Here is a 26,261-nt window from a genome sequence, read left to right as displayed (position 1 = left end):
TACAGTCAGAACTCATTCACAATAATTGCCCCTAACAAGTATTTCTGTTCAAATAATGTGTTAGAACAATAATCCGCACTCGACAGGACAGTTCAGTAAATGCAGATGTGTTTTTCTCTGTGCCTCAGTTTACAGAGTCATGCAGAGTTTAAATTCTGTAGTTTAGGTTTCCACTAGTGACTTTTGCACTTCAAAACACACCACAGGAGGGAGAGAAGTTACTTAAACTACAAAAAACACAGACAGCTCGAGTCTGTGTGCCACTGAGGAATTTCAAACGGATTTATGGATTTGACAAGCCGAGCTTAGAGTTTCAGCTCTGGGCTAAGGCAGGTGATCCTTTTAATAGGTTCTGACAGAATCCAAGTGGACAAGACCTTCTATTTTCCCCTGTGGTTTAACTAAAATCACTCTGTTGCTCTTCACTCTGTGTGTTTGGTGCACTGATGGTTCACCTGCAGATCTCCTGATGTTGTGTCTTTTGTCTTTTTGTGTCTCAGGGCCCGATGGGTCCCAGAGGACCACCTGGCCCCAGTGGATCACCTGTAAGTACTGCAGACTTCACACACATGTTTAAAGCAGCTTTAAGGTCAGACTGATGTGTGGCTCGGGTCAGTGTCTCTGAAATGGAGAGAAAATCACTATATTTAATTACATGGAAAAGTAAACAGATACATGCACCTGCCACAACCTGAAACACTCCCAGGATGCATCTGTCATGATTCACTGTTTCACATTCTGATTGGTACGAGTGTTTGTGAGTATTTATGAGTTTGTGAGTGTTTTCTGTGCTGTGTTACACTTCCTTTTGGCCCGGTTACCTGGTAAAATGCTGAATAAATAAAAAAAATAAACATGTTGGGAGAGTTGTTTACACGTGGTCATGAGACGCGCTGCTTTTCAGTCTTACATATGTTTGTTTTTACTCTATGGACCATTAACAATATTTGAACGAGAACAAATCACTGCTGCCTGAATCTTTGCCTCTTTACGTTTTAACAACAGGAGATAATCGTTTAATGACACGTGCGTTCGTCCAAACCTTTAACCTTCTTGTGTTCAGTGTTTTCTCAGTTTTTCAGACTCTGGCCTCTTGTCTGGGGGCTGTACTTTGGTCTCCCACCTGCAGCTGTGGGGCTTTTTTAAACAGCACCAATCAGACACAGGAGCACACCTGACTATTAGACTGTCCTGTTCTCTGCCTACAGTCGCTCCGTCCTCTCAGGAAAACTATTAAGTTGTAGGCGATGGCAGGCGACGAGTTTCAACTTGTTTTGTGGCATTCAGCAGACAGTCTGATCAAATACATGTGTTTAAAGCATCACTGGTGGAATAAAGCTTAAACTTTTTCTAAATTTTAAATAGGAACAGGAGTTAAAAGAAGTTAGTTTAATGTCTACATTTCTCTTGTGCATAATACGTATCATTATATTTTATAATAATATACATATTATTTAAGTTTTTTTGCTCTTATGCAGATATTTCTTTTTGCTTTTATATGTTTTTTTGCATAAATTATTACATTTATATTTATTTCATCCTAGGGACCACAAGGATTCCAAGGAAACCCAGGAGAAGCTGGAGAGCCCGGACAATCTGTGAGTATCATCTGAAGAATAAGAGTTTATATTTTAGAGTTCTGTCCTCTTATGACGTTTGTAAATCTTGAATTTTAACACTGATACTGGATTTTAGAAAACACCTTTCCACTAGACAAGCTTTGTTTTAATAACCATTAAAGATTTAAACAATTCAACAGGAAACAATGTGTAAAATATGTTTGTTTTTTATGGAAAATACTGTTTCATGAAGCAGGAGTGTCTTATGTAAGTCAAAATGTATTCAAGTGTTTTAGATGTGTTTGTATTTTTGTCTAAGTTTAGCTCCACATAAAAGTTGATTTATTAATGACGACTTTAATCTACTTTGTGCAGCGAGGGCAGAACAGAAGATAGACTTATATTGTTAAAAAGCTCAGTTTTACCTGCACTGCTTTAGCTGCTGGGGTATTATCATCATTTGGTGCAGTATTTCTTTGTATCCTCAGCTCCTCATACATTTTCTCTAATCTATTGGGAGTTAATCTGTTCTTTTTTATTTATCTTTACCTCATTTAACATCCAGCTCAGTCCTGTTTCTGATGCGAGCTGACCCTTTCTAACTCTCTTCTCGTATCCTCTCAGTGGGCACACGCTGCTGGGTCTCTCCACCGCGGAGTTAATCTCCAAAGACCCCTAACTATAGTCATTATGTCAGATTAAAATCAACTTTAACACCAGAGTCAAGCTGACAGCCCAAACAAAGGCCAAAAAACAGTGACTGTGGGAATCTATTATGTATAGACACTGCTTCTCTTTGAATTACTGTATGTACGCCCTAAATTTGGCTTTAATTTATGGTTGTGATTCTTCTTTTTTTAAGTCAAAGAAAGCAGCTCAAACTTGAATCTGTTTCAAACGTTTGGTCTGGGCCAATTCGTGTTGTAAATGAATTATTAATGGCAGTTTAGATTTCTGTCGTACACGCTCTTACACAGATGGTAATTGCACTCATCTGTTGAAATCCATATTTTATCTTCTGTTTGGCGCGCTGTGGGAATCTCTTTAACAAAACTGGAGCTTGTCATGTGTTTAAAATTACAGCCTGACTGAGTGTTGTACTGTGCAGTGTCTCCCCCTGTTGGTGTGTGGTTGTAACTGCGTCTCACCTGGGCTTGTTTTCTCTCTCCTTTGCCAGGGCCCGATGGGTCCTCGTGGCCCCCCTGGACCTTCTGGAAAACCTGGAGATGACGTAAGTGTTCAACAGACTTTAATGTCGCGTGTGGTGTGTTTACTGTGTGTCTTATTATTGATATTTACATATAAATTTACATATTGATAACATGGGGATGAATCACTTTTTCTCAGTAAACACGCCGTTGTTTAGAGAATTTGTATTAAACTGTTGAATTTTCAGGGCATAGTATTAAATGTTATCAGTTTTCTGTCTCACGTCCACGTTCGGTCACGTGCTCTGGGTCATGGTCATGATGAAGACCCTGAACACGGGGGAGGGACTGGTCTGAGCACATCTTATGATACTCCCGGTCGGTGGGACTGGGGAGATTGATCTGAGTCTCTGCTTAGACTTGTGACACCCCTCAGCCTGATCCTGGATGAAGTAGAAGAAAATGGATGGAATATTTACTGAACTGAATATTTGCAGTTTCAATTGTTCACCACAAGATGGCAGCAAAAATGCACGAATAATCTACAAAATAAAAGCTGATGATAAAAGATCATCAAAGGACTTTTACAGAGGAACATAATGGTATGTTTTTATTCAGGGTGAAGCTGGAAAACCTGGTAAATCTGGTGATCGTGGACCTGCTGGACCTCAGGTGTGGCCTCAATCTTAATTAGCCTCAAATAAAACTGCAGATAAGTGAACTTTAATAATCTGTTGTTTTAAAGGGAGCCCGTGGATTCCCTGGAACTCCTGGACTTCCTGGCATCAAAGGACACAGAGTAAGGTTTTTCTCTTGTCAGTGTGTAGTGTGTGCTTCTTATCAGTTGAGTGTCTATTTTTTACCTTTTTCCTTTCAATGTTCTTAGGGTTATCCAGGTCTGGATGGTGCAAAGGGAGAAACTGGAGCTCTTGGTTCAAAGGTGCGACTTTTGCCCCAATAATATACAACTTTGTCTGAACTTCTGACACTGTTTTCATCCTTCGTTAGCTGATATCAAACACTGACAGTATTATAAGTGTGCAGCAATAATGAATTTGTGCTTCTCAGGGCGAGGCTGGTGCTCCTGGTGAGAGCGGGGCCCCTGGACCAATGGTGAGTATCATTTGGATTACATAACTGAACACACTGAATAAACATGGTTCTATTTCTCACATCTCTATCTGTGACAGGGCCCTCGCGGTCTGCCTGGTGAGAGAGGACGTCCTGGACCCAGTGGAGCTGCTGTGAGTTTGCTCTTTGTCGAAAACACTAGACTATTCTCGGGTTTATTCATTTCCTTATCTAAAGAAAATAGTCAAGTGTCAGGCTACACGGGAGCTCTCTGCTGTACTTTTGCTGTTCAACTTGACTTTCCAACTTTAGAAATCCCATTCTGGTAGAGCTCTGCCAGCCAGGACCTTGAATGACTGACACTTATAAAATAAAATCAGCAGTGAATCGCCTGCAGATGTTGATACTGCCCGTCATATCACACAAATAACACAAGTATCATATAAATAAGTATATATATATATATATATATATAAGTGTGTCTGCTTCATTCTGGCTCAATCTTCAACTGTTTCACCTTCTACATTTTATTTCCACATGTTATTTATGTAGATTCTGAATTTGTTCCTATGTTCCAGGGTGCTCGTGGAAATGATGGTTTGCCTGGTCCAGCTGGTCCTCCAGTGAGTACACGGTTTATACTTAAACTTATAAAGTACAGTTTTATATATCTGTAGTGATTAGAAAATGTACACGCCAATAAGTTCAGTCTTTGTGTCTCCACAGGGTCCAGTTGGTCCGGCTGGAGCTCCAGGTTTCCCTGGATCTCCTGGGTCTAAGGTGAGTTCCCTTAAAGAAATAACATGCCACATCAACTTTTATGATGTTGTTCTCCGTGATTATCTGACTCAGAGTTAGATTTTGATTGAGTAATTCAATATAGTTTAAGTCCTAAGGACACATAACCTGTCCTAAGGACATAAACCTGTCCTAAGGACATAAACCTGTCCCCGCCCACAGCTCTGAACTCACTTGAAAATCATTAATATTTTGAGCAAACAAAAGCGTCTGAACTGAAATGACACTTGACGTTTAAGTTTGATGCATATTATTATTATTATTATTTATTGTTGTGTCCAGGGAGAGGCTGGTCCCACTGGTGCTCGTGGTCCTGAGGGTGCACAGGGACCTCGGGGAGAGTCAGGTACTCCTGGATCATCTGGGCCTTCTGGTGCTTCTGTGAGTAACTCTAAATATATTTTACACTTATACACATAATATTTACAAATATCCAGTGTTAAAGACGTGTTTATTCATCTCTGTAGGGAAACCCTGGCACTGATGGGATCCCTGGAGCTAAAGGATCAGCTGTGAGTTCATTAACTGTTATTTTTTACACCAATGAGCGTTTTTGTTGCAGCTGTAAATATATTAAAAAAACATGATAATAATGTTTGTTATGTATATGTTTTCTATAGGGTGCTCCTGGCATCGCTGGTGCCCCTGGTTTCCCAGGACCTCGTGGACCTCCTGGGCCTCAAGGAGCCACTGGGCCTCTTGGACCAAAAGGAACCTCAGTATGTCCCAACTGAAAAATGGAAAATAAGAAATGATTTGGCCAAGCAGTTTGTGTCCTGCCTTTTCTAATATAGTACATTATTTTGTTTGTTTTTTTGTTTGTTTTGTCAAAAAGACCATTTCATTGACTTTATCTGTTAACGTGCTTATTATTGTCATTGTAATGCATAAAATCATGATGTGTGTGTTACTGCACAGGGAGACCCAGGGATCCCCGGGTTCAAAGGTGAAGCTGGACCAAAAGGAGAAATTGTAAGTGCACCTTTAAAAGATTATTTTGTGCAAAAATAAGTAAAAGAAATAACTAAATATTTGGGGTGGGGGGGTTGTGTGTTGTTAGGGACCAGCCGGTCTTCAGGGAGCTTCCGGTCCTCAGGGAGAAGAGGGAAAGCGTGGACCCAGAGGTGAGCCTGGTTCAGCAGGGCCACTCGGGCCTCCAGGAGAGAGGGTACGTGTCAAAAACTCTAAATACTCAGTCTATTTGTTGCAAATAGCCCATTCTTACGCAAAGAGTGGTTATTAACTCAAAATTTGTGCTGTTTTTTAGGGTACCCCAGGAAACCGGGGTTTCCCTGGTCAGGACGGCCTGCCTGGTCCCAAGGTGAGGATTAAGTGGATTTACAGTTGGAGTTTCCTAAACAAGGACAAGGTGTATTCTATTACTGTGTCACATTATCACGGGCTTTATCTGGGTTAAGACGAGCTCAGTGAGGCTGCTCCTCATAAAGAAAAAAAAGAAAGAAAACTGCAAAAAGAGGAAGTACATAGTTTGAAGTGTTTCCTCACATTGAATCTTTAGCCATGTGTACAGTGTTATTACAGTTTTTCAGATGAAAAGGTGAAGCAGGGGGTGAGTGCTGCTAACACGGTCTATTTTTTTTTTTTTTACAAACATAAAGACGTGTACCCCGCCTTTTAAGATCTACAATTTATATTAAATCTGTTTGTCACATCCATCACAGCTCAGGGACAGACCTGCTCTTCTCTACAGGATTTTAAATGACATTTCCAAATCATTTTCAAACAAATGTATTGTCCCTGGATGTGTCCTGATAATGACACGCCCCTGAGTGGAGACTGTAGTACTCATGAGTGACCATAGAGTGGCAGTACAGCGCACACTCTCCTGACACACTTTTGACCTGCATGCCCCAGTTGAGAAAAAGGAGATTTGTATTTTCCAACGTCCCCATTTTCACACTTTCATTTGAAGTAAAATGAGTGAGCCACAGTTTAATGGATTCATTCCACTGGGTCAAAGTGTGTCACAGTCGAACACAGAAGAATCATTTCCTCTGTGCTTTGAAAATCCATATGTCATCTCCTGTAGAGTTATTGACCACTTCTTTTGTTCCTGTGCTTCTCAAACAGGGCGCCCCTGGTGAGCGAGGACCCTCAGGTGCTAGTGGTCCTAAGGGTGCCGGAGGTGACCCTGGACGTCCTGGAGAGCCTGGTCTGCCTGGAGCCAGAGTGAGTTCTATTTATCCTTAAGTAAACTGAAGGTTTTCTACAATGTGATGATCTCATGCTCTCAAGTGGAGCCAAGAGACACAAGAGACATGAGAAATATCCAAAAGATCAGTTTATAAATGTTGAACCTGATCATTTCTGTTAATGACTAAAGTTGCTACATTACGTCACAAATCTACATTTTATTAATATTGATTTTAACTGTCCCACATTAAAACTTCTCGGCCTGTAGAATGTTGTGATGAAGCCGGTGATATCGCTCTCAGCGCTAAATAACTCCAAAACTGTCAATGAAAACATACTTTTACAGACATTTAAGCACATGTTTTCCTTTATGTTGATCTGTTGAGGAAATATTGATTTATCGACACTAAAACCCTGGAATGTAACAAAGTGACAAACACTGTGTCTGTTCTGTTCGGTCAAACAAGATAAGAAGAAATTAGAAGAAATGAATAGATCAGAAAATGTTATTGTCCCACACTGGTCTGTCAAAACAGAAATGTGTGAAAATATATTTAAAATGATGAATAATAGAACAATACATGTGAATAAATATATGATCAAATAAAATAACAATGTTTATCTACAAATGAAGAAAAATGAACTAGACACTAAACACAACTATGAAAACAGTAACAAGCAGCACCACTGTTAAAGGAGGACAATAAATATAAAAACTATTTAACAACGACCACACGACCCACTGACCAGAGGTGACCTATGACCCCCCACAGACCCGCCACCTTTGGTCAGAATGTGTCAGTCCGAGGTGGGACCCTGTGAAATCGTCTCTAACCCTCAGAGAATGTCCCGTACAGTTATTTTAAAGCACAAATGGAAAACTAGTTATGGTCAAATCAAACATGCATCATCCACAGAGACAATGTGATTTAAACTAGAGACATATTTGAAAGTTTGAGCAAAATATGAAGGGGGTGGGTGTAAAATGTCTTGGACCAAACTGACTGAAATAATGGGACTGTGCAGTTTCTCTTTTGGTCCCTTTTGTGACCCCAGTTCTTTGGGACGGACAGATGTAAATGATCCTTTGATATAATCCAATGTGCAAATAAATAAATAACTAAAAATGTACCAGATAATGCATATTAAAGCTCTTCCTTTGCTCTGTCACTTGTTAAAAATATATTTGTTGCACATACGGCAAATCAGAGGTGTGATTTTGATTCGCCACGTCGCCATATGCTTTCACATTCATGCATCCTCTCGCTGCATAAAGATGTTCACACGTTTGTTTCATACAGGGTTTAACTGGACGTCCCGGAGACGCTGGTCCTCAGGGCAAAGTGGGGCCCTCGGTAAGTGTCACTGTGACTTTTTACTGAATACATTTAATAAACTGTCACATGGATCAGATTCAGAATATGTGTCTTCTGTTTTATCATTCAGTCTTATTTGAATTTAAAATAATCACAGCCACAAGTCAAGACTCGTTTAAATAAAACACACGTGATGCTTTTGTATGTTGTGTCAAAAACATGTTAACGATAAGTCATCCCCATGATTCACCACGACACATTTGTGTTTTATGTGACTATTACTTCACTTCATCTCACTGGAAACACATACAAAAGGTTTCTTATACCTGAAGATGTTTCTGATTGAAAACGTTCCATCCTTCGTTCACCAGGGAGCTGCAGGTGAAGACGGTCGTCCTGGACCTCCAGGTCCACAGGGAGCTCGTGGACAGCCTGGCGTCATGGGATTCCCTGGACCCAAAGGAGCAACTGTGAGTAAACACCATGATTTAACATTTAGTTAGAAAATAAAGACATGATTGAATGGTCTGTAATGTTTAATTATATTTTAATGTTCTTTAGGGTGAGCCTGGGAAGTCTGGAGACAAAGGTCTGGCTGGAGCCCCTGGTCTGAGAGTGAGCTCATTTAACTCTAGTTGATTTCATTGATGAAGTGCCAGCGTTGTCAATAATCTACATTAGTCCATTAAGTTTTGGTGTAATTATTCCTGAGGACAGCAGTGAGCGCTCATATGAATAACATGACAAAAAGCTTTTTGATTGTGATAAAGTGTTTATCAAGTTCATAACGTCACGTTTGTGTCTCCAGGGTCTACCTGGCAAAGACGGAGAGACGGGCGCTGCTGGACCCCCAGGCCCGGCTGTATGTATCTCCCACTCCACTTTGTGCCCTGTTCTTCCTTTTCATTTCCCACCTTCTGTTCTGAAAATCTGTCTGGATAAAAGACAAATGTGCCTAATGACAGAATATTATATATCAATAATTTCTAATGCCGTTTACCTTTAACCTGCTCATTGACATGTCAATGAAGGAATGTTTGTTTTTTGTACAAAGGGTTTTAAAGTTTGACTATTTCTGCAGGGCCCCGCTGGAGAAAGAGGAGAACAGGGACAGCCCGGGCCTCCAGGCTTCCAGGTGAGTTCAGATGCAACAGAAAAATCCTGCAAATAAACAAAATTCATTTCAAGACACACACTGATACTTATATTTTAATATTAAAATGTTTGTTTCCACAGGGTCTTCCTGGACCTCCTGGCCCACCTGGTGAGGGCGGCAAACCCGGAGACCAGGTTTGTACCATTTTTGTTTTTTGACCTTACACTTTGGACCTCACAGTTTTACATTTTTAAAAATGTCTATATGATTATTTCAGGGTGTTCCTGGAGAGGCTGGAGCGGCTGGTGCCACTGGCCCCAGAGTAAGTTCCTCATTATTATAATTATAATCATTTAAGAGCTGTTGAACATGTCCTTATGTCCTCTGTGCCGCTGTGCAGGGAGAGCGAGGATTCCCCGGTGAGAGAGGTGCAGCTGGGCCTCAGGGTCTGCAGGGGCCCAGAGGTCTGCCCGGGACGCCTGGAACCGACGGACCAAAAGTACGTCCCAAAACAAGTGTCCAGTTCTTTTTGGATTATCACAATATGTTACTTTTTATAAACCAAATCATTTATGCCAGTTCCACGTTGAAGTCGCAGGATAAACATCTGGTATGAAGCGTGTTCTGATGTTTAGATTAATGTAGCAGCCACATTAAGTTTATGTGATGAGAGTAAAACTTGGACTGGAGATTTGCTGCGGCTCAGTGTGAAACCCTGAGGTCAGTGAGTTTTCAGTTTCATGTTTTCAGCCAAACTATGAGCTTCTTATCAGGGATGAACAAATTTTACCTTTGGAGTAATTTTCTTCCACACTATGGGCAGAGAAGAACCTCAGAGTCGCATCTATTCCCATTTTGGCCTCGTTATCTGCAGAGACTTTAATCCTCACTCATAGGTTTTCTCCCTTCAGGTCAGACGAGCGGCCGTATAGTGGGAGGGATTAGAGATCTGACATGAGGTGGAAGTGATGGAGGAGATAAATCTGCAGTTTGGGAGGCTGAACTGGGAGTTCTTTTGATAAAAGCTGAAAAATGTTTAGGAGTAGAGATGTCAGAGCACTTGGTTTGTGCTTTTGATTAGAAGACGTAAATAAAATACTGTAAAAGGTTTTAAACAACAAAAGCACAAACACATAGTTTACATGAGATAAGTACAAATGTGATACACACATTGACACTGCAAATATTTACTCTCAATAAAAATGCAATACTATAGAGCTAATATTTATGGGATGAATTTATAACCCACACAATCTAGATGCTTCTATGAAATCACACATTTCCAGACAATGAACTCTTCAAATTAAATAATTAAACACATTTATAACAGTGTTGTTGCAGACTTTGTTTGGAGTTTGTGAACCAGTTAAACATTTCTAACAAAACAGAAATACTGTATCCCACTGTTATGTAAATGGCGCCTCATGTATTTGTTCTCTATAAATAGGGAGCTATTGGACCTGCAGGAGCAGCAGGAGCTCAGGGGCCCCCCGGCCTGCAGGGCATGCCTGGAGAGAGAGGAGGAGCTGGCATCCCAGGGCCCAAAGGAGACAGAGTGAGTCATGAATATCACTCTGTGTTTCTTAAGTCGGGCTCTATCTGTGTGTCGAGCTGACGGGTTTGTTCTCCGTAGGGTGATGTGGGAGAGAAAGGACCTGAGGGTGCTGCGGGTAAAGACGGTGCGAGAGTAAGTCAGACATTACACAAAATGAGTTTAGTTTGTGTTTTATTGTTTTCATATGGGCCTCTTGTTTTACCAAACAATCTAATCTATTTTAGGGTCTCACTGGACCCATTGGTCCTCCTGGCCCTGGTGGTCCCAATGGTGAAAAGGTGAGTTTTTACAGGTGTTTATGAACATAAAAGTATGTATCTTTAATGTAAGTTCATATAAATTTAAATAGCATGGTTGATTGTATGTATAAAACCTCATTACTGCGTTTGTAACTGAGATACAGTCGGCCAAGTGTGAACTTTGTGTAAATGGTCTGTGTGTTTCAGGGTGAATCTGGACCTGCTGGTCCTTCTGGAGCTCCTGGTGCCCGCGGCGCTCCGGTGTGGATTATTATTGTCCCCTCACTTAATTCTATCATTAAACATGTTGTGAGCTCAAGCGTTACTTGTTATTTATCTTCTTTAGGGCGACAGAGGTGAGACTGGACCCCCGGGACCGGCTGGATTTGCTGGAACTCCTGTAAGTGACAGTTTAAAAAACACATAAGCATTTGTCCTTCTTTGTAAATAAAAAGAGAAAACTGTTCACTTTTAACACCAGCTCATACATTAAAACAGCAAAGTAAACAAAACACTAAGGTCACAAACTCACTCATTATTAATTTAAATAATAATAATAATATAAGTTATGAAACACAATCACAGACTGACTCTGTTTTACTTTAAAACTTTACTGTTTACAGCAGAAACACCTTTGATAATCCAGTTTCAACCATTTGTTTAATATATTCCATTTGATTCCTCCAGGGGGCTGATGGTCAGCCTGGAATAAAAGGAGAACAAGGAGAGTCGGGACAAAAGGGTGACGCTGGGGCCCCTGGACCCCAAGGACCTTCTGGAGCCCCTGGTCCTGCTGTAAGTATAACACAAAAGGACTTTTAAAGTTTCTCTACATAATTCTCGATATAATCCTGTTTTTATATATTACATTACATATACATATAACAATGAGAAGCAAAATACATATTTATTCTCTTCCAGGGTCCCACTGGCGTTACTGGACCTAAAGGCGCTCGTGGTGCTCAAGGGCCTCCTGTAAGTTTTAAATGTTTTGTTATTTTATGGTTATTTTACAAAGCCAAAAAATCATTGGTTCATAAACAATCTTGGAACAAAACAAACGTTTTTCCTTGTATTCCAGGGAGCCACCGGTTTCCCTGGAGCTGCTGGACGTGTCGGACCCCCTGGCCCCAATGTAAGATCCACTCACAGGTCGCACTTTTGAGACGAGCGGCGCAGATGTAGTGATGTTTGATGATCAAAAGAGCAGGTGCAGGAAGAGACGGGGAGCCGCACAGATAATTATTGCATTAGTTGATGTGGTCCTTACCGTTGAGCCACACTTTTAACTGTGAATGTTTGACACTGTGAGGCTGGACTGAAATAAAATCACACCTTTCCCCTAATCCTCGCTGAACATTATAGAATATACAGACTGAGCAAGGCTTCCAATCTCCAGTCTAGGCTTTTACTTACTCTGCTTTTTCTGGTTTCCTGTAGGGTAACCCTGGCCCCGCCGGTCCCGCCGGTCCTCCCGGTAAAGACGGACCTAAGGGAGTGAGAGGAGACGGGGGTCCTCCCGGTCGACAGGGTGATGCTGGACTCCGTGGTGCGGCTGGTCCTCCTGGAGAGAAAGGAGACGCAGGAGAAGACGGGCCTCCAGTATGTACTCTTTACACGATGGTTTTGAAAAAGAACTCTAGCAAAAGTCGGACACAAACTGTAGTATTTTGACTTTTATCTGGTTAGTTAAGCAGTTCAATCTTAAAAAACATAGTACACTCTTCTTAAAGCTCAGGCAGAAGATTATATCTTAGAAAAAAGAATAAAAGCACAACAAATATCTTGGATAAGTTTGGAGACAAATATTTAAACATAATATTGGGATTGTTGTTGACATATTCTTCTGACCTGAGCGTAGTCAATGTGAAAAGATGGGCTGGGCAGAGGGGCATTGTGGGTCTGCCTGGACAGCGTGGAGAGAGAGGATTCTCTGATCTGCCTGGACCTTCTGTGAGTCTCTCTAGTCCCAGATTATGCACATTATGTATTATAGAATATCATAAATGTTGACTTTTGAGCGCATCTGAATATAAGCCGCACCCGTTAAATTTGAAAAGAAAATACATTTTGTACATATATAAGCCATAGCATGAAATATTTATACAAAAAGATGGTACATGGAGGTTTTTTGAGTTTTAATTTAAGACGCTTTTTAAAAACTGTGCGTGAAAATCTGCACCAACACGACATCAACACAGGATGAACACACCTGCAGGTTTAGAAAATAAAACACGCCATCAACATAGCACCAACACGACAGTAACACGGGATGAACATACCCACATGTTTAGAAAAAACGCACCAACACGGGACATCTGCTTTTATGTCCTCTGAACGCTTCTGTCGTGTTTTCACATTGACTATGCTCAGGTCAGAAGAAAATAACAACCCCAATATTATGTTTAAGATATTTGTTGAGCTTTTATTCTTTTTTTCTAAAATTTCAGATTTTAGAAATGTTCACACTTCCAAATGATACATCTTCAAATCTTTCCTTTGTTGTAAAAAAACCCAAAACATCTAAGTGTTCAGTGTTTGCCCCTAAAGAGAAGTGCTTTATTTGTCATTGTTCGTACAAAAACACAATTGACTTGGCTGTTGGGCTTCCTCTTGTGCTAGAGCAACATCGCCTCCCCTCAAATTGAATTTACTCAGCAATGCAGTAGCTCTAACACAAAGTTGTGATTTAAAAATCTAATCTGAGGCACTCTGGTGCAGGCCCGGCATTGCCTCAGTGGGGAGTGAACAAAGGCGTGTTCTGTCCAGCGATAAAACCATTAAATGTGTTTGTTTTGTCATTGGTGCATTGACTGTTCTGTTGGTCTGTCAGGCCTAAGAGCCACTTTCAGCAATTATGGGCCACAGTCTCCATCAGTATCCATCACAAACCACAACTGCAGAGCTGGATAGAACAGAGCCGTGACACAGGACAGTCCACTGTACACACAAACGCACACAAACGCACACTGACACATTCATTAGAAACACATTACACTGACACAATGTCCCGCCACTGGATACAAATATGAACAATCATCTCATCATAGTTCACAGTTTGAGTCCATCCTGGTTCAGGTCAGGGACATGTGTGGGATTATTCTGCTGCGGATGTGTCTTAAATGTATAAATCTCTGGTGAAACAACTGACACGAGGCATAAATCAAACAATCTGCCAAAGGGGCGTGAAAGTAACAAAACTCCAAATGGTCCTGCAATGAAAACTGAGAACAAAGAGAGAATATTTTACTCCACAGTGTAGTTTTGGCTGAGGCGAGCGCTAAAGCCTCACAGAGAGAAGGTTCTGGGTTTGACAGTCTGGGTGTTTCCTCCAGCTTCAAGCATCAAACCAAAACACGTAAAATGTAAATGTAAAATCCTCAAGATCTAGAGCTGGGTCCCGTGTGGCTCCAGTGGCATTAAAAGATGGGTCAAATATAACAGAGACAGTAAAATATACCTTAACTTTAAGTAGATGTGTGCTCCTTAATTTATGTTTACAGGTGTTGGTATTTTAGGGACTGTTACGTAATGAATTTGTGTTTTACTGATCACTGCACTTCAAATGAAAGAGCTCTATGCACAACATTATTGGTGTATCCAGTGCATTAAATGTATTTTTGTTTTCCTTTTCTAGGGGCCGGCCGGTCCCTCGGGTCCTGCAGGATTGGCTGGGCAGAGGGGCATTGTGGGTCTGCCTGGACAGCGTGGAGAGAGAGGATTCCCTGGTCTGCCTGGACCTTCTGTGAGTCTCTGCTCCTACATTATACAATATAGACAATACACGGATTAATATTGTATACGTTTTGTTGTGGTATCAAAAGTTGCACAATTAAACTGTCAAACTAATCCAAAGCAAAATATATCTTCTTAATTTTTAATTTGAAATACCAAGAGGCAGAGATGCTCTGCTGCTCGGGGCTATTTGAGTGTGAATGACTCATGTCCTCCTCTTGAGATTCTCAGTGGGCATGTCCTCACATTCATTATTTATCAGGGCACATGAGATGGAAAAGGCAGTTCTGATGCCAAAATTGGCATCTGTCTCAAACAGTTTTTCCCTGCATCAGTTAAATAAAGTTTTCAAAGTATTAAATACCGTCCGTACCAGTTTGTCAAAGCTCAATCTCATCAGATTTCCGGAGAATTCACTAGTTTATGAAAGAGAGTGTGTTTATGAGAGCGAGACAGTTCAATGAATGAAAATCACCCCATGGCTGTGATCAGGCTCGTTTAAAGCTCAGATACTTTCCTCATGTCTTTAACTGAACACAATATTTTGATAGTTAATGGACTTTTAACATCTCATTTTTATGACAATGGGGCCACAGCCTTAAAAAACACTCAGTATTTCAGACTCAAAACAATGTCTGATTCAGATAAAAATCTTTGTTTCACCTACAACAACAATTTAAAACATTTCAAGGGTCTGATTAAGCCCCTTTTCATACTTATCCAGTCTCGTAGTGTTGACTGTTTTGTTCCATCTGTTCGTAGGGAGAGCCTGGGAAACAAGGAGCCACTGGTGGTGCTGGGGACCGTGGACCCCCTGGACCTGTTGGACCCCCTGGACTCACCGGACCTGCTGGAGAGCCTGGTAGAGAGGTCAGTAACAACATGTGGGTTTATATTTACACATTCTCCATAAATGTGTGTGTAAATGCTAATGCGGCTGTAGTGCTGTTTTTGTCATGCATATGTTCCACTGTCTGCACCTCTCTGTGCGTTAGATGAACAGACTTCATTACGCAGCTGATTAGTATTCAGGAGGACATCTGTTTTCAGGGGAAAGAGGAGCTGTTAATAATAATTATCAATGTGTTATCTCACAGGGTAATCCAGGATCAGATGGGCCTCCTGGTAGAGATGGTTCTGCTGGAGTGAAAGTAAGAATTGAACCATTTTGATTCAGTTAAAACAATTTGATGCTTGAATTAAGTTGATTTAATATATTTTTTGTAATCTAAAATGTAATAAATCTAATGCATTGTAGGGTGACCGTGGTAACACTGGCCCTGCTGGTGCTCCTGGTGCTCCAGGTGCTCCTGGGGCTCCTGGTCCTGTTGGTCCCACTGGCAAACAGGGAGACAGAGGAGAGGCTGTAAGTACGGCCTTTATCTGCACCACAAACACGCACTGTTCATTCACATCGGCTCAATCGTGTAAAAGAAGTAGCAGTTAGAAGGATCTGCCTCAGTGTTTTATTTTGACCAAATAAAGTGCTAATTGCAGTGATTTACACCTTTTAATTGGTTTTGTTGAATTCAGCTGCAGATAGCAGACATCTTGTTACTTGTGCGTTGTGTTTTTGTTCTGATTAATCTCACTTTGGTGTGTCCTTAGGGTGCTCAAGGACCTTCTGGACCTGCTGGGCCCGCTGGAGCCAGAGGAATGCCTGTACGTATCTTTAATCTCACTCAAGTGCAGAAACACAAATGTGTGAGATGGTCAAACGCAACAGATTTGGTGCAAATTGATATCTATTCTGAAACAGAACCACAGATGAGCACAGAACAAGGATGTTTTTCTGATTATGCTAATGTGTTTATATATGCAGGGACCTCAAGGACCTCGCGGTGACAAGGGTGAAGCTGGAGAGGGTGGAGAGAGAGGACAGAAGGGACACAGAGGCTTCACTGGTCTGCAGGGTCTGCCCGGGCCTCCAGTAAGGATTCAAATGTTGATTCATTATAATTCACAGTGCAGCTCCATATGTGCACTGTCTCATGTGGAACATTTCCACAAACCAACATGAAATACACATCAACCATCAACATTCAGGGTTAACCAGGGACATAAAGCAGTTACCAGGCCTTTCCTTCCTGTCATTAACAGCTTTATTTCATTTTAGGGTCAATCTGGAGACCAGGGCGCCACTGGACCTTCTGGACCGTCCGGACAGAGAGTACGTCACAGGCTCCACACACTGATCGTATAAGTCGAATCTTTGCACAATATTTGGGGTTTAATATATTTTATCCGTACAGGGACCACCTGGACCTGTGGGTCCTGCTGGAAAAGATGGTGCAAATGGACTCCCAGGACCGATTGGACCCCCTGGACCACGAGGACGCAGTGGAGACACCGGTCCTGCTGTAAATATTTTAAATTATACTCACCCTTGATCTTTGCCTGCGATTGATGTGTTTTTTTCATATAATGACTAAATGAAAAGAGCTTAGTTTATCATTATCTAACTCAATGATGTACACGATTATTATTATTATTATTATTTTACAACAGAACAACTGTGTGAGTAAAGATTCCTTGAAAATCAACAAATAGATTTTTAAAGTTGTTAAAGGTTTAAAATAGACCAGTTGCATTATTAGAATGTCTGAGACAGGAAAGTGACATGACTGAAAATGACTGAACAGACTGAAAATCAGACGCCAGCATCTCACACCCATATTTTATGTGGATGAGGGAACAGCTTCAGTCAGAGGAGGAGGAGTAATGCACCAGTCAGGAGTGTCAAATCAAAATGATGATTCAAGTGGAAAACTCACTGTCACTTCGTTCTAAAACAGAACGTCTGATTTCTGCTGATTTCAGCATAACTCCACTTGTATCTTTCCAGGGGCCTCCTGGAAACCCCGGCCCCCCTGGTCCTCCCGGGCCTCCAGGTCCTGGCATTGACATGTCGGCCTTTGCTGGTCTGGGCCAGACTGACAAGGGTCCAGATCCTCTCAGATACATGAGAGCCGACCAGGCCTCTGGAAACCTCCGTCAGCACGACGCAGAGGTCGACGCCACGCTCAAGTCTCTCAACAACCAGATCGAGAACATCCGCAGCCCAGAAGGATCCAAAAAGAACCCTGCACGCACATGTAGAGACCTGAAACTCTGCCATCCTGACTGGAAGAGCGGTGAGTGGCACCTCCAGGAACTGCTCAAACTGGAGATGGTGGAGATTTGACAGAGATTCATTTTGTGTTTACTACAAACACCAAACCATAAAAAGATGTAAAATGATTTTCTCTCTTTGTTCGCTCTGCAGGCGAGTACTGGATTGATCCTAATCAGGGCTGCACTGTTGACGCCATCAGGGTCTTCTGCAACATGGAGACTGGAGAGTCCTGTTTGCAGCCTAAACCTTCTAATATTCCTCGTAAAAACTGGTGGTCCAGTAAGAGCAAGGAGCGCAAACACATCTGGTTTGGAGAGACAATGAACGGAGGCTTCCACGTAAGTTGTGCCATGTTTGAATTTATTGCCTGGTGTATTCCTACACTGTTGTCAGAGAGTTAGTAACTTTGTTTTTCCCTGTTCCCCTCTGATAATATGCAGTTCAGCTATGGTGACGACAACCTGGCACCCAACACTGCTGCTATTCAGATGACTTTCTTGAGACTGTTGTCCACTGAGGCTTCACAGAACCTCACGTACCACTGCAAGAACAGCGTCGCTTACATGGACGCCTCCACGGGCAACTTGAAGAAGGCAGTGCTGCTGCAGGGCTCCAACGACGTGGAGATCAGAGCTGAGGGAAACAGCCGCTTCACTTACACTGTGATGGAGGACGGATGCACGGTAAGACACGTGCTTTAGCTTAAGGCTTAGTGTTCATCAAGATGTGCTGTTCAGTTTGAGAAGCTAAACACTGACTTGTTTCAAACTGGAACTTGACACAGATCAAACCAGGGTGGAGTTAGTTGGTTGTTCTTGGTCTGAAAAGTTTTTGTCAATTGTGTGCATGAATTATTCACAAAGAGCTGAGTGGTTTGACACGGCGATGTGCCTCTTTTCACAGAAACACACAGGACAGTGGGGCAAGACAGTGTTTGAATACAGATCACAGAAGACGTCCCGACTGCCTCTTGTGGACATTGCCCCTATGGACATCGGTGGACAGGACCAGGAGTTCGGAGTTAACGTTGGCCCAGTTTGCTTCTTGTAAAAAAAAAAAAAGGAGCAATAGAACAAAAGTGGGAATAAAAGGTGAAAAGGAGCATGCTTAAAGGAGGGAAGAAGAGAAAACTAAAACCAAGACACTTTTTAATGGGACTTTTTTCTAAATAAAAGTGCGTTCTCATGTTGAACTCCGTAGGAAATCTGCACTGAATGGCACCAGCAACTGTCATCTGTGATTCACACGTCTTTGCTTCCGTAAACTCAGCGAACACATGGACCCCAGCGCTCCCCATGCTTCTCCAGGATAAACACGAATGCATGAAAGAAGGAGGGAATATGAGAAGAACGAGTGTCATATGGGAACACAAACGGAAACCGGAAAAATAATATACTGTTATTTATTTATTGTAAAGGTTAGAGTCCAGGGTGACGGCTCATGTAATACTCACACATTTAGTAACTATATGAACCACCTGTTCTCATACGTCCTCTCCTTTTCAACCATCATTCTGTCTCATTTAAATCCAAAATGTAGATTATAGAAACTTTCTGTCAAATGTTCAATAAAATTCATTGTGTATTATAATAAAATCAATGGTGCTATTGTTGTAAAACAGTTTGTATTTTTGACAAATTCCCCTTTTGTAGTGATTTGTATATATGTATATACATTACATATATATGTATATGCGTGTATACATATATAATTTCTTACTGCCTACCAAATGTTATTACTTGACTCTATTTCCTTGTTCACACAGATTGTGTCTAAAATAGAATCAATTATTTGGAACCAAATGTTAATCGGTTTGTTGATGATTTAAAGGTCACCTGCCTACCTCAAAATTTAAACCCCAAACATGTTTACATCCCATTTAAACATTTAAATTGGTATATTTTTGGTAAAGCACAGCCCCCTCTGCCCCCTCCTCCATCACTGATGTCACATAAACACTGTGAGCGTCACGGCGTCCAGCTCAGTACAGAGGCTCATGTGAGGGTGTGTACGTTTTATTATTAATAATAGTATTATTATTGATAATAATAGCCTAATAGCTTATTAATTATATTATTAAAATTATATTGACTTGTTTTTGTTACGTTTAATTATTGTAAATTGGAAATAAAAGACAAAACTGAGTAACAAACTGAAGCTTGTTGTATTTTTATTAAAGTGACCTGGAAAATGCTTCTGTCTTTTCACTTTTATTCCCTCTGAAGTCGTCAAACTTTTTCTTTTTTTTTGTTCCCTTCACACCTGCTATTTTTACATTTTACATCAATGTCCCTGCAGTTTTACTTTGATCTGGGGATGAGAAAAAACTATATTGTACATTTTTAGTGGACAAAATACATGTACTTTCTGTGTAAATAAATGACAGATCTGAGATGAAACTGACAGTTGGATGAATTTTCATTATTTTCAGTCCTGCTTTTCCCTTTTCCCTGGATTTGTACAAAATACGACGGCAATAAAACTAGAAACTTTCCTGAGAACATAACAGAAAATAATTTGTGGTCTTTATTTTTTAACAAACAGTAAATCAATGAGACAAAAACACACAACATTAAAGACACAATATTTACAGAAAAACATTCAGAGATTCACAACGAATGAATGAGGCGTAGAAAATACAGAGACCCAGTCTGGTCCCAGGCTGTGAGGCCACGAGGTAATTATCAAGAGAAAACCTGGAAACATGTGAGACAATCAGCACAGAACTGTAGGGACACTTCTTTTCAGACTTGGATAAACCACAGAGAGCACGTGACAGAACAGAGACACCACGTTTTCAGGGTTTCACCTCAGCTCAACATTTCAGATCAGTTACAACGGGTTTTACTTGTGTTTATCCCGTTTGTAGGACGCAGCACAAAGGCACTAACCCATTTAAACCCATTTCATTCACTACAGAAGCTATTCACCTTTTGTTTCTTATCTCAGACGTTGAAACAAAACTGTAGAACCTGGAGAACATCTACAGTGAATAATGGACACGATACAGACTGTACATCACAATTTATCTTATTTTTTTAAAGAAACAGCACTAAACACAACAAAAAAAAACATGTTCTGTGTCTTAGAGCTGTGCAGTATAATGTATATATAATGTATGTATCAAAAGATAAACTCGTAAGTCATGATATTATGTTATTTTTTTTTGTAAATCATGTAAAATAAGAAAACTATCCAAAGGCTGCACAGCTGTTCTCATTCTAAACCTTAATAAAAAACCATTTCCCAGCACTTTCAGCCCATTTCTGATTGCAAAAATAAGATCTACTAAGCCTGTTATGTACAATAAGTCAAACTGTCGTCCCAAGATGCATTTGAGGTACCTGAGTTGTCCTGTGAATGTGTTTATGAATGAACTGTGGGGTTAATTCCATTATTGAGTCGATTGGAGCGTAATCATTCATCGTCTGTTGATTACTGAACATGGCAGGTTTATGTGCGCCGCTGTCATTGTGAAAATTACTCGCGGTTTCCCGAATGAGGAAAGCCTTTTAGTGTTACTATTTATAATGATGCACAATGGCGTTACATTAATCACACGGCAGAGCTTCCCCTTTGCTCCACAGGTCCAGCCACAACAAACACCATCACAGTGAAACGAAGTGAAATAACACACACACTCGTTAATCCAATCAGCCTCTGTTTAGCTGAAATGGACGACAACCTTCACAACTATTATTCTACGCAGCTAATTAACATCTACGACTGTATTCTGGTCTCAGGATAATCTATAAAAAACATTTACACCGTTGTTATTATCTGTAACAGTGGACGTTTTATCAGTAAAAGTCATTTCAGTTCAGTTTCGACTCTTTAAAATAAAGTGCTGTGGTATTACAAGTGTTTTATCATCCAGAAAGTTTGATTTTCATGAAGCTGGTAATGTATTTAAGGAAGGTGAATGCTGTAGACTCCGAGAAAGAAAGAAAATGAAGGATGTCATCGTTAAATCGTCACGTTTCTTTTCAATAATTGCAGGTTTAATTGTAGATTGTGACATCCTGAGCTACGACTGTCTGCTAAAATTTATTAAAAAAAGAGGAGAGATGCTGCATTTTTACAGTCTGAAAGAAGTGTTTAAATAAAATAGCACTAGACAAACAGTTTCAGAATCAGTGCAAGAAAAATCTAAGAAAACGCAGTTGACAGCAGGGCCGGTTCCAGCTTTCAGGGGGCCCTAAGCTGAATGTGTCTCTGGGGCCCCCTCCTGCCTCAGCTGTTGTTGATTCACATTTGACACATTCTGACTCTGCTCTCATCACTTTGACCAGTTGTTTTTGTGTTTATCTGAACAACGTCAGACTGAAAACATCCAGAATGTCACAACTACCACAGACACAAGAAGAGAACACAAACATTTATGAGAGGAAGTGAAGATTTTTTTTAAATTCTAGACATTTTTTCTTCATTTCTGGTGGATTTTAATGTGTTCCAGTTGTCGACAGTGTTTCTCACATTTACATTATGTCGGGTCCTAAACACAGAGCTGCCCTCACCTCTGCCCGACTCAAAAACAAACGCAGCAGCAGCAGATATTTTACAACTACAGATATAAAACAAATGTAATTGAGAGGGACATTTAAGCTGGTGTATACACCCTATGCACAATAAAACTTCATATATTATTTTCAGTATAAATGTATGAGCTCTTGGGGGCCCCCTGCTGGCTTTGGGGCCCTCAGCAGCTGCTCATTCTGCTTATAGTCTGAACCGGCCCTGGCTGACAGTGATTTGTGGTGGTTTTCTGATTGTTTCTCTTGGTGTTTGCATCACAACTAAAAAAGCCAATTCTCCAAACTTGAAAATGACAAATATTTAAAAGAAATGATTAATCTGACCCTTTGAATATTACAGAAGTACAAACCCAGTCATATTTCAGTATTTAGCTTTATGTTTTTTCCATTTCCACTGAGGATTCTGTCTCTGATCCAGACACTTCTCTACTCTCTGATGTTTTGCTGAGACTAAATCTGAAGCCGCTCTTTACTGAATCACGCTGCTTTTGTGGAAATATAATAAATGATCCCAAATCGACAACAAAAGAATACCACAATTCACCACACAAAAGCGAGAAAAAGTCACCTAATTGGACGAGGGCGGAGGCTTTGTCTTGATGAACACAATTCACCTGATTAGTGGTTTCCGTTTAGAACGAGTCAAAGAGGTTTAATTAGAGCCCAGTAAGAGATGACAAGGATCTGACGTAAAGTGATGAGATAAAAAGGACCATAGAGGGCACTGTGAGGTTACACGGGGTTGTTCTGATTTTACTTTTTGGACATTAATATTTGATCCTTTCGTCCTCTATCTTGGTGCGCTTTTATTTTGGGAAGAGTGGGGGAAAAACAAACAACTATCTGTCAAGCAACGTTCAAATAATATGTCTTAGGTTTAAAGTAGAGGCGTCAAACTCATTTTCACCGAGGGCCACATCAGTAAAATGGCCGCCATGAAGGGCCAGATGTGACTGTGCAGCAGGATAAATGTCACTAAATGTAAACAAATGTCATGTAAAATAAATGTAACTACTTTTAAACTTGTTAAATAATGTTTCTGTGTTTATTATTTACTCAAGTTATAAATATTACGTGTCCGTGTAACTGTGTATTTCCTGATAAACTCACATTTTTAAAAGTGTGTATCTGGTCAGAACCTTCAGCTCTGATTCAAAAACAGACTTTTTTAGTCTTTTAATTATTGGACAGTTTGTTGTTTTTCTTGCAGTCTAACTTTTTCACACTTAGCTCCGTGTTTTGTGTCAAAATGTCGACGTAGATTGGACCGACCGCCTCATAACACAAAAAACATACAGATTTTCTCCTTAAAGCACAAACTTGTGTTCACCTTTAGCGTCTTTCTTGAAACTTCCTTCCACGCCCACAATTTTCCTCTTCCTGAACAATTTGGGATGATTATTTTCAAATATTTCTCGGTGTCACTTGTTGGGAAAATCTCATTAGTTTATTGTCAGTGCAAACATTAAAGCAGCACAGACTTATTTTAAAATGACAGTCAAGTCTTAATTTACCTTCTCGCGGCCACATAAAATGACGTGGCGGGCTGCATTTGGCCCCCGGGCCTTGAGTTTGACACATGTGGTTTAAAGTGAAATCATAAATAACAAAATAAATAAACGGACTGTATGGGATTTATATTCACACATTTGGAGGCTGTTTCAAAGGGATCAGTGCGAGCAGTTTTATTCCACTCAAAACCCGGTGCTCAGAGTGTCCGTCTCCGTGGGGGTTTTCCGTGGACTGGGCAAACTCTTGAGATATTCCATATGTCTCCGGGCCTCGGCTTGGTTCTGCCTCACGTAGTAAACGACGTAAACAATAACCATGAAGAACCACACAAACATAGTCACCAGCATGGCCACGTCCGTCGTTTTCCTCTGAAGGCTGCAGAAGTTCACTCCAGAATCTAAAAGTTTCACTATAGGCTGTCCCGCGTGTTCGCCCAGTGAGCTCGGGTCGTCCCAGCGGCTTCCCTCGCCCATCCCGCGCACTGAGCTTTCACAGATGATCCCGTTGACCGTCTCCGGCTCCAGGTTGAGGGTCTCCATGAGCTCTTGCAGGGTGCAGTCACAGTGCCAGGGGTTATGGTACAGACGCGTTTTGGCCCGGGTGGAGCCGAAGTCCTCCCTGCGGGCCTGTCTCAGCTGGTTGTGGGACAGGTCCAAGAGGCGCAGCTCCGGCCCCAGGTGACGCAGTGCCCCGGTGGAGAGCGAGTCGATGCGGTTGTGGCCGAGATACAGGTCCCGCAGGTGCACCAGCTCGCTGAAGGTGCTCTCGGGGATAGTCCGGATGTAGTTTCGTTCCAAATGGAGGGACACTGTTTCCGGGGGAATGTCCACTGGGATTTCATAGAGTCCGGCGTCCATGCAGGACACTGTGGCTGTGTCCCATTCACAGTTGCAGCTTTCAGGACACTGGGAACAAACAGGTCCCAACAGAAACAAACACACGCACAACAGGAACAACCAGGAATCCGCTGGACTTTTGCCTTTAAGTTTGCTGATGTTGGCGGGTCTCTCCACACACCAGCGCGTGCACATGGCCTCACCATAGCCCTGAGCCGCACCGGGGCCTGAACACACAGCCACAGCAGCACAACCTGAAAAGTACAGAGAAAAAAAAGGTTAAACAGGTCAGAGCGCTGTTTGTTTATGGTGTATTATTCATTTCACTTCTATAATTCCATCATATAGTCGTATAAATTAAACAAGACAAACTAACCTTCCTGATTCAAAGATACTGACTGCACCTTTCATAATAATCAGATTGAGTTTTATGCATAAATTTTCATAGGTTACAACATAATTGCTTTTCAACACTTCACCACATCTGGAAAATTGACATTTATTTCCAATTTTTCTTGCAGTGGAGCATATTCCTCTTTCCGTCCCTGCCCGTGCAATCAAAATAAACACAGACAGAAGAAGATTATGATGTTAGCGAAGGAGAAAAAAGGTCAGTGGGTAAATCGACAATGAAATGAGTTTAAGCGGCTTTATCTGATTTGGCACAGACACAGTGTAAAACAATAATACCACATGCAATAAAAATCAGATCATCATCTCTGCTGCAGGCGGTTTAATGTTTGGTGATGCTGATTTGTAACGAAATTAAGAAAACAAATCATTTTAAACACGTAAATGAAAACCACACAGGTTCTATTGATGCAGGTGAATGTGTTACAGTCTCATGAGCTGGAATATTTTCTTTTTTTTCCCCAAATTCCTTGTATTTTTTTGCACAAACACATGATAAAATATTAGCACAGCCCCGCTCCTCTAATCTACTTTGTCTCTCCTGTCACTGCCGTCCAACGAGGAGGACAGCACCACATTTACCACCGCTGACACACGCTCCTCACATTTATCCTACTACTTATTTTCCCATGGTGCCACAGTCCCTCAATCATCCTCAGCGGGAGACGTGGAGCAGGGGCATTGTGGGGATGCAGCTCAGGATCGATCCCTATGCTATTGTTCGTGTGGACTATTACCAGCAAGAACATCAATCCTGCCACAGTCCCGCCGTGTCGATAAGTGGCAAAACTGGAGAAATAATGCGTGAGTCGTCCTGTCTATAATATGGAAGATGGGAGGAATGGTCGGACACAAAAGGCTTAGAGCAACACGGTAATGACATTATTTAGAAGTGTGCTCCGTGGATGGTAGTTAATCTCTTGGACAAGCAAAAAAAAAAAAAAAAAAAAAAAAAAAACAACTGTGATTTGCAGCTGTTATTTTGAGAACAATCTGCAGGAGTAACAGCCACAAACCAGTGTTGGTGCTCGGAAGTAAAGCTGAGTTTAATCAACAGCTCTGTTTTCAAATACACAATGGATCTGCTGCTCAGAGACTCACACACACACAGAGAGATCACACACACACAGAGATCACACACACACAGAGATCACACACACACAGAGAGCTCACACACACAG

General features: G+C 41.2%; 2 protein-coding genes across 3 annotated transcripts in view; one reads left to right on the top strand and one right to left on the bottom strand.

The window, feature by feature from the left end:
- col2a1b (collagen, type II, alpha 1b) overlaps positions 1-19,240 on the top strand; it is a 30,287-nt gene extending 11,047 nt beyond the window's left edge. For both annotated transcript variants that reach the window (XM_055221842.1, XM_033966853.2), the window contains 46 exons: positions 501-545; positions 1,545-1,598; positions 2,737-2,790; positions 3,326-3,379; positions 3,453-3,506; positions 3,594-3,647; positions 3,776-3,820; positions 3,898-3,951; positions 4,357-4,401; positions 4,505-4,558; positions 4,859-4,957; positions 5,044-5,088; positions 5,197-5,295; positions 5,495-5,548; positions 5,637-5,744; positions 5,844-5,897; positions 6,668-6,766; positions 8,032-8,085; positions 8,418-8,516; positions 8,608-8,661; positions 8,855-8,908; positions 9,128-9,181; positions 9,283-9,336; positions 9,420-9,464; positions 9,543-9,641; positions 10,590-10,697; positions 10,776-10,829; positions 10,922-10,975; positions 11,144-11,197; positions 11,283-11,336; positions 11,624-11,731; positions 11,858-11,911; positions 12,018-12,071; positions 12,377-12,538; positions 14,574-14,681; positions 15,434-15,541; positions 15,769-15,822; positions 15,930-16,037; positions 16,280-16,333; positions 16,494-16,601; positions 16,788-16,841; positions 16,924-17,031; positions 17,517-17,805; positions 17,937-18,124; positions 18,227-18,469; positions 18,690-19,240. In XM_055221842.1, the coding sequence (XP_055077817.1) occupies positions 501-545; positions 1,545-1,598; positions 2,737-2,790; positions 3,326-3,379; positions 3,453-3,506; positions 3,594-3,647; positions 3,776-3,820; positions 3,898-3,951; positions 4,357-4,401; positions 4,505-4,558; positions 4,859-4,957; positions 5,044-5,088; positions 5,197-5,295; positions 5,495-5,548; positions 5,637-5,744; positions 5,844-5,897; positions 6,668-6,766; positions 8,032-8,085; positions 8,418-8,516; positions 8,608-8,661; positions 8,855-8,908; positions 9,128-9,181; positions 9,283-9,336; positions 9,420-9,464; positions 9,543-9,641; positions 10,590-10,697; positions 10,776-10,829; positions 10,922-10,975; positions 11,144-11,197; positions 11,283-11,336; positions 11,624-11,731; positions 11,858-11,911; positions 12,018-12,071; positions 12,377-12,538; positions 14,574-14,681; positions 15,434-15,541; positions 15,769-15,822; positions 15,930-16,037; positions 16,280-16,333; positions 16,494-16,601; positions 16,788-16,841; positions 16,924-17,031; positions 17,517-17,805; positions 17,937-18,124; positions 18,227-18,469; positions 18,690-18,836 (3,855 nt within the window). In that variant the 3' untranslated portion in view covers positions 18,837-19,240. The remainder of the gene's footprint in view (positions 1-500; positions 546-1,544; positions 1,599-2,736; positions 2,791-3,325; positions 3,380-3,452; positions 3,507-3,593; positions 3,648-3,775; positions 3,821-3,897; positions 3,952-4,356; positions 4,402-4,504; positions 4,559-4,858; positions 4,958-5,043; positions 5,089-5,196; positions 5,296-5,494; positions 5,549-5,636; positions 5,745-5,843; positions 5,898-6,667; positions 6,767-8,031; positions 8,086-8,417; positions 8,517-8,607; positions 8,662-8,854; positions 8,909-9,127; positions 9,182-9,282; positions 9,337-9,419; positions 9,465-9,542; positions 9,642-10,589; positions 10,698-10,775; positions 10,830-10,921; positions 10,976-11,143; positions 11,198-11,282; positions 11,337-11,623; positions 11,732-11,857; positions 11,912-12,017; positions 12,072-12,376; positions 12,539-14,573; positions 14,682-15,433; positions 15,542-15,768; positions 15,823-15,929; positions 16,038-16,279; positions 16,334-16,493; positions 16,602-16,787; positions 16,842-16,923; positions 17,032-17,516; positions 17,806-17,936; positions 18,125-18,226; positions 18,470-18,689) is intronic.
- Positions 19,241-23,947: 4,707 nt separating this feature from the next.
- Positions 23,948-24,878, bottom strand: LOC117371212 (leucine-rich repeat-containing protein 3-like). The gene has a single exon (XM_033966844.2). It carries the CDS (start codon positions 24,862-24,864, stop codon positions 24,016-24,018), a length of 849 nt encoding a protein of 282 aa, XP_033822735.1. The 5' UTR covers positions 24,865-24,878; the 3' UTR covers positions 23,948-24,015.
- Between the last annotated feature and the right edge of the window lie 1,383 nt (positions 24,879-26,261).

Source organism: Periophthalmus magnuspinnatus, chromosome 5 (assembly GCF_009829125.3).
Source record: "Periophthalmus magnuspinnatus isolate fPerMag1 chromosome 5, fPerMag1.2.pri, whole genome shotgun sequence".
Taxonomy (NCBI): Eukaryota; Metazoa; Chordata; class Actinopteri; order Gobiiformes; family Gobiidae; genus Periophthalmus; species Periophthalmus magnuspinnatus.
This window is presented reverse-complemented; position numbering and strand designations above follow the sequence as displayed.

What these genes read in the sequence shown, in the direction of transcription:
- LOC117371212 (XM_033966844.2), bottom strand. Translation starts at nt 24,864, where the DNA reads ATGTGCACGCGCTGGTGTGTGGAGAGACCCGCCAACATCAGCAAACTT.